Source organism: Rhinatrema bivittatum, chromosome 3 (assembly GCF_901001135.1).
Source record: "Rhinatrema bivittatum chromosome 3, aRhiBiv1.1, whole genome shotgun sequence".
Lineage (NCBI taxonomy): Eukaryota > Metazoa > Chordata > Amphibia > Gymnophiona > Rhinatrematidae > Rhinatrema > Rhinatrema bivittatum.
Window position 1 is genome coordinate 526,948,840 of NC_042617.1, and position 14,492 is coordinate 526,963,331.

The 14,492-nt window shown below is 46.7% G+C and overlaps 1 protein-coding gene and 1 long non-coding RNA gene across 5 annotated transcripts in view; one reads left to right on the top strand and one right to left on the bottom strand.

The window, feature by feature from the left end:
• ASXL2 (ASXL transcriptional regulator 2) overlaps positions 1-14,492 on the top strand; it is a 399,260-nt gene that overhangs the window by 356,903 nt on the left and 27,865 nt on the right. For both annotated transcript variants that reach the window (XM_029596278.1, XM_029596277.1), the window contains one exon: positions 14,349-14,454. In XM_029596278.1, the coding sequence (XP_029452138.1) occupies positions 14,349-14,454 (106 nt within the window). The remainder of the gene's footprint in view (positions 1-14,348; positions 14,455-14,492) is intronic.
• Positions 1-14,492, bottom strand: part of LOC115088226 — a 111,302-nt gene that overhangs the window by 11,389 nt on the left and 85,421 nt on the right. The gene's annotated exons all lie outside the window — the stretch shown is intronic.

Genomic DNA, 14,492 nt, shown 5'->3' on the forward strand with positions numbered 1-14,492 from the left:
GAACAGATTGTGACAAATTGCAGCAGGACCTTGCAATACTAGAAAACTGGGCATCCAAATGACAGATGAAAGTTAATGTGTACGAGTGCCAAGTCATGCATATAGGGAAGAATAACTCATGCTGTAGTTTCACAATGTTAGGTTCAATATTAGGAGTTACCACCCAAGAAAAAGATTGGAAGTCCTTGGACAATGCTTCTTTTAAAAGTAAAAGGATGCATGATGAAGGGTGGAGTAATTTTATATCAGCTATACCTAAACAATTAAAGGAAAAACTAATAACAGTTAGGTAAATGGCAACAGTTAGGATAGTGGTAAAGCCATATGGATAGTTATAGAACTAGTTCTAGAGGGTCAGTTGATACTGATCCAATGCTAATCTATTATTTATTTGCCCCGTCCGCAGCTGTCCCGCGCACGGGCCTGCTCACCTTCACGGTCCAGGGCAGGTCCCAGGTCGGCTTCCCTAGCGGTAGTTGCCAGCTCCTCTAGGCCCCGGCGTCCCGCGGCAGCGGTCGCCGGGCCTTCCATTGCATGCCAGGCCTCACACTGTGGTTTGGCATCTTCACCGATGCTAGCCACTCCCCTACGCGCGCACGGACCACCCGGCCTATTGTGGGGCTGAGGGAGGGCCTCAGCTCCGCAGCGCGCCCTGATTGATCCCCCGATATAAGGAAGTCCCTGATAGTGCTTCCTTGCCTTGGCAATCGGATCGGCTTGTATGCATTTGTTCCTGCGCTTGTCTTGTTCCTAGTCTCGTTCCAGGATCCTTCTGTTCCAGTTCTGTTCCTGCCTTGTTCCTGCATCCTAGTTCCTGCTCGTCTTGTTCCTGTGTTCGTCTGTACGTCTCCCCAGGTAGTACCTCTGAACTGTCTATCTGGTATTGACCTCAGCTTGTTCCTTGACCTGCCTGCCTGTCTGCCGCCTGCCTCAAAGACCTCAGCTTGTTCCTTGACCTGCCTGCCTGTCTGCCACCTGCCTCACGACCTCAGCTTGTTCTTTGACCTATCCGCCTGCCTCCTGACTTCAGCCTGCCTGTGACCTCGTCTGATTTCCGGTACATGACCTCTGCTTTGTAGACCATTCCATGGACTGATCTCTGGACTCGGACCTTTGCTCGCCTGAACTCATCTCTAGATTCTGGCTCTGTTCCTAGCCTTGTCATCACCTATGCTAGTCTGGTCCGCTTTCTTCCATCTGAACTCCAGTCTCGAACCTGAGCGCTCTCCCCTTCTGTCTGTGGGCACGCCGGACTTCTACTCTCCCAGGAGACCCTGCGAGGCCCACCTAAGTCCAAGCGGCCCAGGTCCCTATGGGCTCCTCCCGGGGGAACCTTGGGCTTCCAGTGGTGAAGCTCATCTTAGCCTCTGTCTCCTCCAGTGCTCCGCCCCCTGGGGGCATTTCCCTCCTGATCCCTATCAGGAGGTGTTCCTCCACTGCCCCAGGACAAGGGTCCACCTCTGAGCGCAACAGGTTGCCAAGGCCATGGACTCGGTGGAGTCTCCCACCTCCAGGGCCCTACCAGGATTGGCCGCCGCAGTGAAACAACACCATCAAGCATTGGAGACGCTGGTTTCTTTGGTAGAACTGCACTCCCAATTACAAGATACAGCAATGGCCAACCCTGTGGGCCTCTCGGCTACCATGCTTCCCAAAGCATCTTTGGCACTTCCTGCACCCCCCAGATATAATGGGGATCCATGCTTCTGTCGTGGCTTCCTTAATCAGTGCTTTATGCAATTTGCACTGCAACCCTCGTTGTTTTTGAAGGAGATCACTAAGGTAACCTTCATTCTGTCTTGTTTGGAAGGGAAAGCTCTGGCATGGGCTTCTCCCTTATGGGAATGATCTGATCCCATCCTCTCCAAGTTTCCGATTTCATCGCTCTTTTCAAGCAGACCTTTGGAGACCCAGGTTGTCTGGCTATCGCCAGCCATAGTCTACTCCACCTCCGTCAAGGGTCTAAGGCCCTCTCTGAATACACTGTGGAGTTTCGGACCTTGGCCACAGAACTTGGGTGGCAAGAAGATTGTCTGCAAGCCATCTTCCTAGATGGGCTCTCTTTGTAATGCTCCAGCTGTCTTCCAACGACTTATGAATGAAATCTTCCTAGATCTCTTGTAGACCTTCGTAGTTATATATCTGGACGATATCCTGATTATCTCTAAGGACCTAGAGTCCCATCGTGAACATGTCTGTATCGTCCTTCAACGTCTGGGAGAAAACCACTTGTATACCAAGCTGGAGAAATGTCTGTTTGAGCGCAATCGCTTACCCTTTCTAGGATACATCATTTCTGACCGTGGATTTTCGATGGATCCAGAGAAAGTCCAAGGTATCTGTGTCTGGCCCCAGCCAGTAGGCCTTCAGGCCTTGCAACGTTTTCTTGGTTTCAGCAATTATTACCGAAGCTTCATTGCTAACTACTCCTCCATAGTTGCCCCACTTACCGCTGTCACAAGGAAAGGGGTCAACACCCGGGTATGGTCACCCAAAGCATTGGCAGCCTTCCAGATGATTAAGGAGACCTTCAGTTCCGGCCCTTGTCTCCACCACCCGGATCCCATATGTCCATTCGTCGTAGAAGTGGACGCCTCTGTGATCGGTGCTGGAGCCGTTCTGAGTCAACACTCCCCTAAGGGCAAACTCATTCCCTGCTCTTTCTACTCTCATAAGTTTTCCCCCACAGAACAACGTTATACCGTGGGTGATCGTGAACTCCTCGTGGTCAAGCTTGCACTTCAGGAGTGGCGCCCCTGGTTGGAAGGGGTGCAACATAAATTTACTATCTTCACTGACCACAAGAACCTTGAGCATCTCAAGGAGGCTCAACTCTTGAATCCTCATCAGGCCCACTGGGCACTGTTCTTTGAACAATTTGACTTCAATCTATGTTTCCGTTCTGGCTCCAAGAACCAGCGCGCAGATGCGCTATCTAGATCATTTGAACCTGAAGATGTTCCCGAAGTTCCTAGCTGTTGCGTCCGTCGCTGCTCGATGCCCTCATTCCGCCCTCTCTACCTCTGTGGCAACTCCCTCCGGGTCTGATGGACGGCTATTGCTGCGGCGTTTCCATGCCGTCTCCCTCCGGCGTCCCCGGACCAGCTCGACACTGCAGATCCGCCATGTTGCCTGATGACATAGGGCGCGCGCTCCAACTAATGTACCAGCAAGGGCGCGAACTTCAGGGGTGTTCCCCTGAGCTGACGTCATCCACTTCCAATATAAAAGGTCTCAGTATTCGCTAACTAATCGAGTTAGCAAGGACATTGCATAGGATTCGGACTCGCTACGAATTCGTCCAAGCTACTCTGCCTCCTCGGACTTACCAGGGGTACCCGCTCCTCGGGGGCCTCGCTCTCTTTTCTTCATTTCAGATTGCAGATAGGAACCGGTACTCGCTCCTCGAGGGCTCATGTTCCTGAACACTCTGAAGATTCTCTACTGCCTGGAAGCTATCGCAGATACAGACATTTGTGAGTTACCATCACTTTCTCAGAGCTTTCCCTGGAACCAGGTACTCGCTCCTCGAGGGCCTAACCCTTTCCAGCTACTGAGCCTCTTTAAGACATTATGTGATATTGGTTATCTAGTTCTGGCTATGAACACAGCATACCCTGTCTACTCACTATCTATAGTCTCTCTACAGCTCAGCCACCCTGGGATCGCTGTTCCAGGACCAGAGGGACTTCAGCCCTGCCAGGCATATCAGCTCTGCCTCCTCTGGTGGTTCTACTAACCTGTCTAATAAAAGAACTATCTGTGTCTGTGTCCATAACCCAGCCTAGCCGGTGGTCCCTCTCAGGATATCCTCCTGGGGGTGCTGTCATCTGCCATTGGCCCAAGGATTCACCTATCTACCTTCCTCTACAGCTGAGTGCCCTCTCCAAGCACTCCGCTGGTACAGATTGCTACTCCTTCCATCAGGGGTCTTCAGCAACAGTTCATAACAGATTGTTATCTACTCCCTTTACAGGAACTGAGCATATCAGATTGCTAACTCCTCCTTCCACAGGAGTAGATTCACAACAAAATTTCTATCTCCACAGTCTATACCCTAACAACACTGCTAACTCCTCCCTCTCCTGGAGAAGAGCATTGCAGATTGCTAATTCCTCCCACCAAGGGAGCTGATTCATTACAGATTGCTAACTCCTCCCTCTCCTGGAGGAGATTCCTAACAGATTCCTAACACTAGCTTCATCATTGACCCTGTTTGTATCTCCCTGGCCGCTACTACTACAGTCCCGGCTGGGAAGACCGTTGTGCCTTGTAGACTCCGTGACAGAGTGTTAAGATGGGCTCACGACTCCAAATTGGCAGGTCACCTTGGTTGTGCAAGGACCTTGGAAATGCTGTGAAGACACTATTGGTGGCCTAATATGGTGCAAGACTCTCGAAACTACGTGGACTCATGTCTCACCTGTGCACAACAGAAGCCACCTACGAGAAAGCCATGGGGCTTACTTCAGCCACTCCCAGCACCCACCAAGCCATGGTGCAGCATCTTGACGGACTTTATTACCGACCTGCCTCCTTCCCAGAATAACACGGTAATTTGGGTCGTTATCGACCACTTTTCAAAAATGGGTCACTTTATTTCCTTGCCGGGCCTTCCTTCAGCCCTGGAACTGGCAAAACTCTTCCTAAAGAATATCTTTCGCCTCCACGGACTCCCCAAGGAGATCATCTTCAACTGAGGGCCACAGTTTGTGGCCAAGTATTGGTGTTCCTTATGTAAGAAATTCGATATCTCTTTAAGCTATACATCAGCCTACCATCCCCAGGCCAATGCACAGGCTGAAAGGAACAATCGGACTTTGAAGACATTCCTTCATTCCTATTTAAATGATCAACAAAATAATTGGTCTGACCTTCTTCCCTGGGTTGAACTGTTGCACAACACTCATGTTGCTGCAGCCACTGAAGTTTCCCCGTTTGTGATGGTTTTTGGACGGCAGCCCCGACTGCCTCTTCCTGTCCCTTTGACGGTCCCATCACCAGCGGTACAAGCTATGGCTCATACTATTCGTCAAGTTTGGACCCAAGTGAAAGAGCGTCTCTCACAAGCTGCGGAACGGGCTAAGCACACCTCAGATCTTCACAGACGTCCTGCTCCACTCTTCCGTCCCGGCCAGAAGGTGTGGTTGAGTGCTTGACACATCTGATTACGACTCCCTTCTCATCGCCTGGCTCCGAAATATATAGGACCATTTCCTGTGATCCGAAGAGTGGGAGCTGTATCATATCAACTCCAGCTGCCTCGTTCTATGGGCATCCATAACACATTCCACGAGTCCTTGCTAAAACCAATGGTCCTCTCCTGGCCCTCCCACAGAGTCCCTCCTGCTCCCCGGGTCTCGGCAGAACCTGACTCTTCCCTCAAGGTAAGAGAGGTCCTAGACATACGGCGATGTCGAGGCAAGTGGGAATACCTCCTCACTTGGGAGGGTTATGGGGCTGAGGAGAATTTGTGGGAACCTTCACAAAACATCCTTGATAAGGAACTTTTGAAGGCTTTTCATAGAGCTTATCCTGACAAACCACAGCCATGTAGGGGGAGGCCTAGAAGGGGGGGGTACTGTTCCTGCTTGTTCCTACATCCTAGTTCCTGCTCGTCTTGTTCCTGAGTTCGTCTGTACGTCTCCACAGGTGGTACCTCTGAACTGTCTATCCGGTACTGACCTCAGCTTGTTCCTTGACCTGCCTGCCTGTCTGCCACCTGCCTCAAAGACCTCAGCTTGTTCCTTGACCTGCCTGCCTGTCTGCCACCTGCCTCAAGACCTTAGCTAGTTCCGTGACCTTCCTGCCGCCTGCCTCATGACCTCAGCTTGTTCCTTGACCTGTCCGCCTGCCTGCCTCCTGACGTCAGCCTGCCTGTGACCTCGTCCTATCTCTGGTACCTGACCTCTGCTTTGTTGACCATCCCATGGACTGATCTCTGGACTCTGACCTTTGCTCGCCTGACCTCATCTCTAGATTCTGGCTCTATTCCTAGCCTTGTCATCACCTATGCTAGTCTGGTCCGCTTTCTTCCATCTGAACTCCAGTCTCGAACCTGACCATGCTCCCCTTCTGTCTGTGGGCATGCCGGACTTCTACTCTCCCAGGAGACCCTGCAAGGCCCACCTAAGTCCAAGCAACCCGGGTCCCTATGGGCTCCTCCCGGGGGGACCTCGGGCTTCCAGTGGCGAAGCCCATCCTAGCCTCTGTCTCCTCCAATGCTCTGCCCCCTGGGGGCAGTTCCCTCCTGATCCCTATCGGGAGGTGTTCCTCCACTGCCCCAGGACAAGGGTCCACCTCCGAGCGCAACATTATTTAGGTGAAACTGCTTTCTCAAAGCTACCTGTAAGGTGAAGAGTCTGGGTTACATGGTGTCATAGAGGTAAGGGTGGGGTGGGGAGGGGAGTTAGAGGGTGGATGGGAAGGAGGGGAGAGGAAATTGAATGTAATCTGTTATTATTACTCACTCAATTTAGTTTAAATTGCTTTGGAAGATTTCTGAAATGTTATCATTTATATTGTAAAAATTCAATAAAGATATTTACAAAAAAAAGATCTAAGCATCATAGAGGACAATACATTGAAAATTTTGGCACAGTGTGCTGTGGCAGTCAAAAAAGCAAATAAAATGTTAGGAATTATTATAGAAAGGAATGGTAAATAAAACAGAGAAGGTCATAGTACCTCTGTATCGCTCCATGATGAGACCGCACCTTGATTCAGTATGTGTACAATTCTGGTTGCTGCATCTCAGAAAAGATATAATTGCACTGGAAAATGTTCTGAGAAGTGCAACCAAAATGATAAATGGAATGGAACAGTTCCTTATGAGGAAAGGCTAAAGAGGTTAGGGCTGTTCAGCTTGAAGAAAAGAAGGATGAAGTGGAATATGATAGAGGTCTATAAAATCATGATAGAACTAGAATGGGTAAATGTGAATCAGTTATTTACTTTTTTGGATAATGCAAGGACTAGGGGGTACTCCATGAAGTTAACAAGTAGCACATGTAAAACAAATCAAAATTATTTTTCACTGAGCGCACAATTAAGCTCTTGTATTCGTTGCCAGAGTATGTAGTAAAAACTGTTAGTGTTGCTGGGTTTAAAAAAGGTTTGCACAAGTTCCTGAAGGAGAAGTCCATAAATTGCTATTAATCAAATTGACTTAGGGAATAGCCACTGTTTTCCCGTCGATAGCAGGGCTGAATTAGCCATGCTGTCATGGGATCTGTCAATCAGGTCCGGGAGGCGGAGCTTATCAAAGCAGAGATTAGAGTTTTGCTCTCTGCGGCTGCGCGTGTGTTCCCGCGCAGGAAAGTAATGGAATCTCCTCAGTCTGTTCTTTCCGCGTGCGGGATCGCACGCGGAGCTGTTCTTCTCCTCAGCGTTAATAAATTAAACATGTCAAAATCGGGGTTTAAACCCTGTAATTGCGGCAAGGTAATGTCAGTCACAGATGGCCGTGACTGATGTTACCGATGCCTAGGGCCATATCACAATCATGAGGATTGTGAATTTTGTTCAAGGATGTCTCCGAGAGCCCTGAAACAACGGGCCTACAGGCTTCAGGAACTTTTTGCCTCACCGGAGCCATCGGAGGCTCATTCGTCACCTGGCCCCGTTATCTTACCTGCTCCTTCAAAAAAGAGGGCATCATCGTGGGATCCTCTGTCCTCCAATCTTGGAGGTAAGGACTTGGCGAGCCGGCAAAGGCCATCGGATTTTAAACAATCCATAGAGCCAGAATCGCCAACGCAAGAGACACCGGCGACAAAAATCTCGGCGCCTAAAACTTCTGCTCCTAAGATGCCTTATGCACATAAAACAAAAACGGCGCATAACACTTCCATGCCTGAGAAAGTATCGGCGCACAAGACTGTTGCGCACATGGCGCCGAAGGACCCTAAGTGCACGGCTGTTGCGCACGGCGCCGACGACATCTGCACGCCTGGCGCCAGATATATCTGTCCGCATGATGCCGGAGACATCGGCGCCGATAACTATTGTGTGCATGGAACTAAACAGATATGCGCACAAGTCCAAATCGGTGCACAAAACATTGGAACACCCATCTCATATAATACAACATGGGTTAAAGCGACGATGTGGACACTCACAGAGGTCTTACTCCACCTCTCCATCAATAACCCCACCTTGTTCGGGTACTTCCCTCTCTTCGAAAGCTACTTCGACAGAGTTAACAATAAAACGTAGAAAGCGATCACCGTCTTCACGTAGAAGTCATACAGACTCGTCGTCACACTATTATCATAAACACTCATGGCACTCCCACCACAAAAGTCGGCAAAGAGGAGTGCAACATGGGAAGTAAGCCCTTCAACTTCTAAATCATCTCATGTACCAACTTCAAATATCTTCTCCCACAGAGAAGTAATACAAGTTACTTCCTCTAACGCTTCTACAGCTTCAGAGGATTCGATGGACATAATATGTGACAAGAAACAGAAACACCATAAAGTATCTAGTACTTTACCTCAAACCACTCCAATGCAACCTAAAGCATGTGAGTCACAAGAACCAGGTGATTGTACAATAATGACCCCTCGTACAAAAGAGGCATTTTATCAATTGTCCCAATCCTTAGCAGGATTTTATGAAACACTTCAGTCATCATTCAAAATGTCTAATCTTGCCTCTGTCAGTTCTCCGGAACATAAGACACAGACTGCTAGAGAACCGTCGGTGGAGCCTCCAACATCTCCCATAGTGAACCGACCAACTTCACCGAATTATAAACAGGATACATCCTTTGATTCTCCTTCACCGCAAACATCCCCATCATCATCTACGGGATCCCATCAGATCCGCAGGAACAACCTCAGGAACCATATTCCCCTCCGGAAGACCTTACATACCCAAAATTTCTGGAAAAATTGGGTACCATACTGCATCTAGAGGTCCAAAAAGAGACAGACCCTAGATCAGAAATCCTTGGTCTGCTAAAGCTTTTCAATACTCCAGGAGAACCAACATCTCTTCCACCACAAGAACTCCTGCATTCCGTCTTACAGAAATCCTGGAAAACACCTTACGCAATCTCAGCGGTTTCCAGGAAGACGGACATAAAATTCCGTATGAGGAAAACATCACCATACTGTATACCACAATTACCTCATGCTTCAATTGTAGTAGAGTCTGCGATGCAAAGATTTAAGAAAACGAAGTCGCATTCCTCATACCCACCAGGCAAAGACAACAAATATTTGGATGAGTTTGGCAGGAAAATATACCATAACTCAATGTTGAATGCCCGAATTATGCACTATCAATTCTACATGGTACAATACCTATATGAGTGCATACAGGCTATAAAGGGTATGCTTTCCTCGACAGCAGATCAGATACCTCCGCCTCTTCATGACATGGAAGAGTGTTCTCGACACCTTTTGAGGTTGATCTATGAAGCATATGAAACATCTTCTAGGGCATCTGCAACAGCCATTGCAGCCCGAAGACTAGCATGGTTATGCTGAAGTTCGATACGTGAAGATTTACACAAGAAACTAACAAACTTCCCATGTACAGGAGATAACCTGTTCGGAGAACGATTCCAGGACACAGTAGGTAAACTGAAGGAGGAAGCTCTAGCAGTACAATCATTAACATCACAGCCTCACTATTCAACCACACGTCGTTATATGGGATCTACTCGTCAGCAATCATATGCCAGGAGACCTTACAGGTCTTTCCAGTCCTTTCGTACACAGACATACCCTTCTTACCAGCGTCCTGCTCCACAACAGAATATCTCCAACCAACGTAGACGTAAAGCACGTAACCAGAGACAGCAGGCACAACAGCCGGCTACTGCAGTAAAATCAACTCCATCTTTTTAGTTACCCAGCCACCATCACAGCATCAAGCACCACCCAGCAGAATTCATTCTTGCCTGGTAGCCTGGGAGAGGATAACATCCGATCAATGGGTTTTGGAGACAGTATGGCACAGTTACCAACTCCAGTTTGTCACAAAACCCATATTACCTCATCTTTCCACTCTCAAGATTCACAACTTCCAACCACAACTGGGGGAGGAAATTGCTTTGCTTCGCAAACAACAAGCAATTCGACAAATTTCCCCGGGGTCCCAATCAGTAGGATTTTATTCCCCATACTTCCTCATACCCAAGAAGTCGGGTGGCCTTTGTCCCATACTAGACATAAGGGAATTAAACAAATTTCTCACCAAAGAGAAATTCAAAATGGTATCGTTGAAATCAGTCCTTCCTCTGATTCAAACCAACGATTGGATGTGTTCCATCGATCTGAAGGATGCTTACACACACATTCCAATCCATCCATCCTCATGGCTTTACCTATGCTTTCACTACAGGCATCAACACTACCAGTACAAAGTTCTCCCTTTTGGACTATCGGCTGCACCCAGGGTTTTCACCAAATGCATGGTTGTGGTGGTGGCTCATCTCAGACAACAAGGTATAACCATCTTTCCATATGTGGACGACTGGCTCATAATTGCCCCAACTCCAAACATCTTACTCGATCACCTCCATCGGGTGATACAATGCTTGCAGGAATTAGGATTGGTGATCAATTTTCAGAAATCACACCTACAACCGACACAACAGCTACATTTCATAGGAGCATGCCTAGACACCATTTGCAACCGGGCATACCTACCAAACGACAGAATATCACACTATCGTCACCTTCTACATGGACTGAACCATACTCAGAGACCTTCGGCGAGACAAGTTTTAGTAGTCCTAGGCCACATGGCGGCGGCTATTTTCATGTTTCCCAACACCAGGCTACACATGAGACGCCTGCAATGGGGCTTGAAACATCAATGGAAACAACACTCGCAACCATTGACACAGAAGTTATCGTTGACCTCCGAGATGAGAAAGGACATAACATGGTGGCTCCTGGACTCCACCTTGTGCAAGGGAGCATTGTTCAGTTCCCCTCCTCACAACGCAGTCTTAACCACAGATGTGTCTCGCAAGGGCTGGGGTGCACACCTCAAGATTTACGAAACACAAGGGTTATGGACAATCTCGGAACAGAACCTGCAAATAAATTTATTGGAACTCAGAGCGATTCAGAATGCACTACAAGTTAAGTGTTCCAAGACCACCTGAAGGGCCACAGGGTCATGATCTACACGGATAATCAAGTGGCAATGTTTTACAACAACAAGCAAGGAGGGTCCGGTTCATGGTCCCTTTGCAAGGAAACCCTGATAATCTTCGAACACGCTCATAGAAATTGCATATATCTGCAAGCAACTTACCTACCAGGCATGGCAAATACAAGAGCGGACAGGCTAAGCCGCATCTTTCATCCTCACGAATGGGCACTCAATACAGAAATAGCCCAAGACATATTCATGCAGTGGGGGACACCTTCGATAGATCTCTTTGCAACGGAGATCAATGCTCAAGTTCCCAAATTCTGCTCGATAAGACAAAGCCAATTCAGGATCACTCAAGATGCCTTCCTCATTCCGTGGACGACAGGCCTCCTGTACGCCTTTCCTCCCATACCACTCATAACAAGGACAATTAAAAAATGCATAGCAGACAAAGCTCAACTGATACTCATCGCCCCGGCCTGGCCGAGGCTACCTTGGTACAGTTTCCTTCTCCGACTATCCATCATGGATCCAATTCGATTACCGAATCACCAGGATCTTCTCTACCAAGATCAAGGGACGCTTCTACACCCGCTACACTCATCGCTCCACTTGACAGCGTGGAGATTGAGAGGCTCCTTTTAACAGAACAGGGAGTTTCCACTTCGGCACAATTCATTTTGTTAGAATCCAGGAAACTCTCAACGAGAAAAAATTATGGCTATAAATGGAAACGCTACTCTACCTGGTGCGCTTCCAAAGGTGTACCACCATTGCACTGCTCACCTGAGTTGCTCATAGATTATCTTCATACCCTATATACAGCTGGTCTAGCAACATCATCCATCAGAGTTCATCTCAGTGCCATAGGGGCATATCATAGACCAGTTAACAATATACCGATATCCAATCACCCCTTACTATCTCGCTTCATTAAGGGGTTAACTCACTTTCGGCCTCCAATCTCTAAGCCTCCATGGAACCTCAACATAGTTCTGGAACAGCTCATGCTTTCCCCGTTTGAACCCATAGACTCGGCACATATTAAATACCTCACATGGAAAGTGATATTCCTGGTTGCAGTAACATCGGCACGAAGAGTTAGTGAATTACAGGCCTTGGTCCATTATTCTCCATATTTGCAATTTCATCACCAAAAGGTAGTTCTCCGAACTCACCCATCCTTCCTACCAAAAGTGGTTTCTCAATTCCATCTCAATCAGACCATGGAATTACCCACCTTTTTCCCTAAACCTCACGCAAATGATAGGGAAAAACTATTGCACACACTGGATTGTAAAAGAGCTTTAGCATACTACAAAGAAAGGACAAACTCGGACTCCCGTGTTTCTCAACTCTTTGACCCAAAGGCACCTGGATTACCAGTGGCTAAACGCACCATCTCCAGCTGGATAGCGCAATGCATCAAGTTCTGTTACGACAAACAGAAACTACAGTTACATTCACAGCCTAAAGCTCACCAAGTCAGAGCAGTAGCAGCCTCATTGGCACACCTAAAGAATGACAATCTTGTATATATGAACCACGTTTAATGAGATGCCAAAACAAAAAATATTTTTATAGTGACAATAACCCTCATATGGGAGCCAACTTTTAATATATAAGACGTGATTTTTAACCCAATCCAAAGTGAATAGCTCACCATATAGATGTTGAATAATCATCGGGTTTGTCGCAGTGGACCCTAATTGTTTTTATCTTTTTCTTTCTTTTCCCTTTTTTTTAAATATTATAGTTCACAATAATCCTTTTATCTATAGAGTCCACAGTTTAACTTAATTGTTCTTCAAAAATATACATATATCCACAGATAAGAAAACACTTATCATGATGTTGAGCTGTGTGGCAACTCCATATGACCTTCTTAAAACGCCCAGTTCTGTGCCGCAGTTTCGAACTTAAACTGCTTTCACCACAGCGCTGTGAAAGGGAAAAGAAAAGAAAGAAAAAGAAAAAAACAATTAGGGTCCACTGCGACAAACCCGATGATTATTCAACATCTATATAGTGGGCTATTCACTTTGGATTGGGTTAAAAATCCCATGAAATTAACACGTCTTATATATTAAAAGTTGGCTCCCGTATGAGAGTTATTGTCGCTATAAAAATATTTTTTGTTTTGGCATCTCATTAAACGTGGTTCATATATACAAGATTGTCATATTATTACCACGATTTCTATCCAGTTGTTAGATATTTATTTACACCTAAAGAATGTGCAACCCATAGACATTTGCAAGGCAGCTACATGGTCATTGCTTCATACCTTCACATCTCACTACTGCCTTGATCAACAAGCAGCCACGGATGTGAAGATAGGGCAAGCAATCCTGCAATCTCTATCCTCCTATCCACGGTGACTGCCACACTGTCAAAGATCACGTACAAATATATATATCATAAACAACGTGATCGGGAGCTTGGGACTCCCATGACAGCATGGCTAATTCAGCCCTGCTATCGAACGGAAAAAGCAAGTTTGCTTACCGTAAACGGTGTTTCAGTATATAGCAGGATAAATTAGCCATGCTGACCCACCCTCCTCCCGGGCAGTCACCTAGTCTTCGACTACACTACAGCTTAATCACAGACTGAGGAGATTCCGTTACTTTCCTGTGCGGGAACACATGTGCAGCCTCAGAGAGCAAAACTCTAATCTCTGCTTTGACAAACTCCGCCTCCCGGACCTGATTGACAGATCCCATGACAGCATGGCTAATTCATCCTGCTATCTACGGAAACACCGTTTACGGTAAGCAAACTTGCTTTTATTACTAGCAATAGTAGCATGGAATTTATTTACTTTTGGACTTTTGCCAGGTACTTGTATCTTGGATTGGCCACTGTTGGAAACAGGATGCTGGACTTGATGGACCCTTGGTCTGACCCAGTATGGCAATTTTTTTATGTTCTTATGTTGAAGAAGAGATAAAAGAAAAGCATTATGAACAACGGAAAAATAGATGTGATGGTTAATCCTACTGCTGACACTGATATTTGCTTGAGAACGTAATCTAAAAAGGCCTAATTCTTTTCCTTAGGAAAAAAATGGGAGAAAAAGTTTGATAAATAAAGTTCATAGTGTTTTTCAGAGAGCTAAGTTGTTCAGGTCTTTTATGACCAACAGACTCTCGATATTCTACCTATTGTTATTTGTTTTAGATTAATTTTCTTTCTATTTTGCTTCTTTTTATGTCTTTTTGCAGGTGAATTCACACCAGAGATGCAACTAAGAATACGTCAGGAAACTGAGAAAGAGAAAAAGGTGGAATTGTGGAAGGAGCAATTTTATGAGAATTATTATGGGCAAAAGTAAGTAATGTTCACATGTGAAAGCATGCAAAATAATT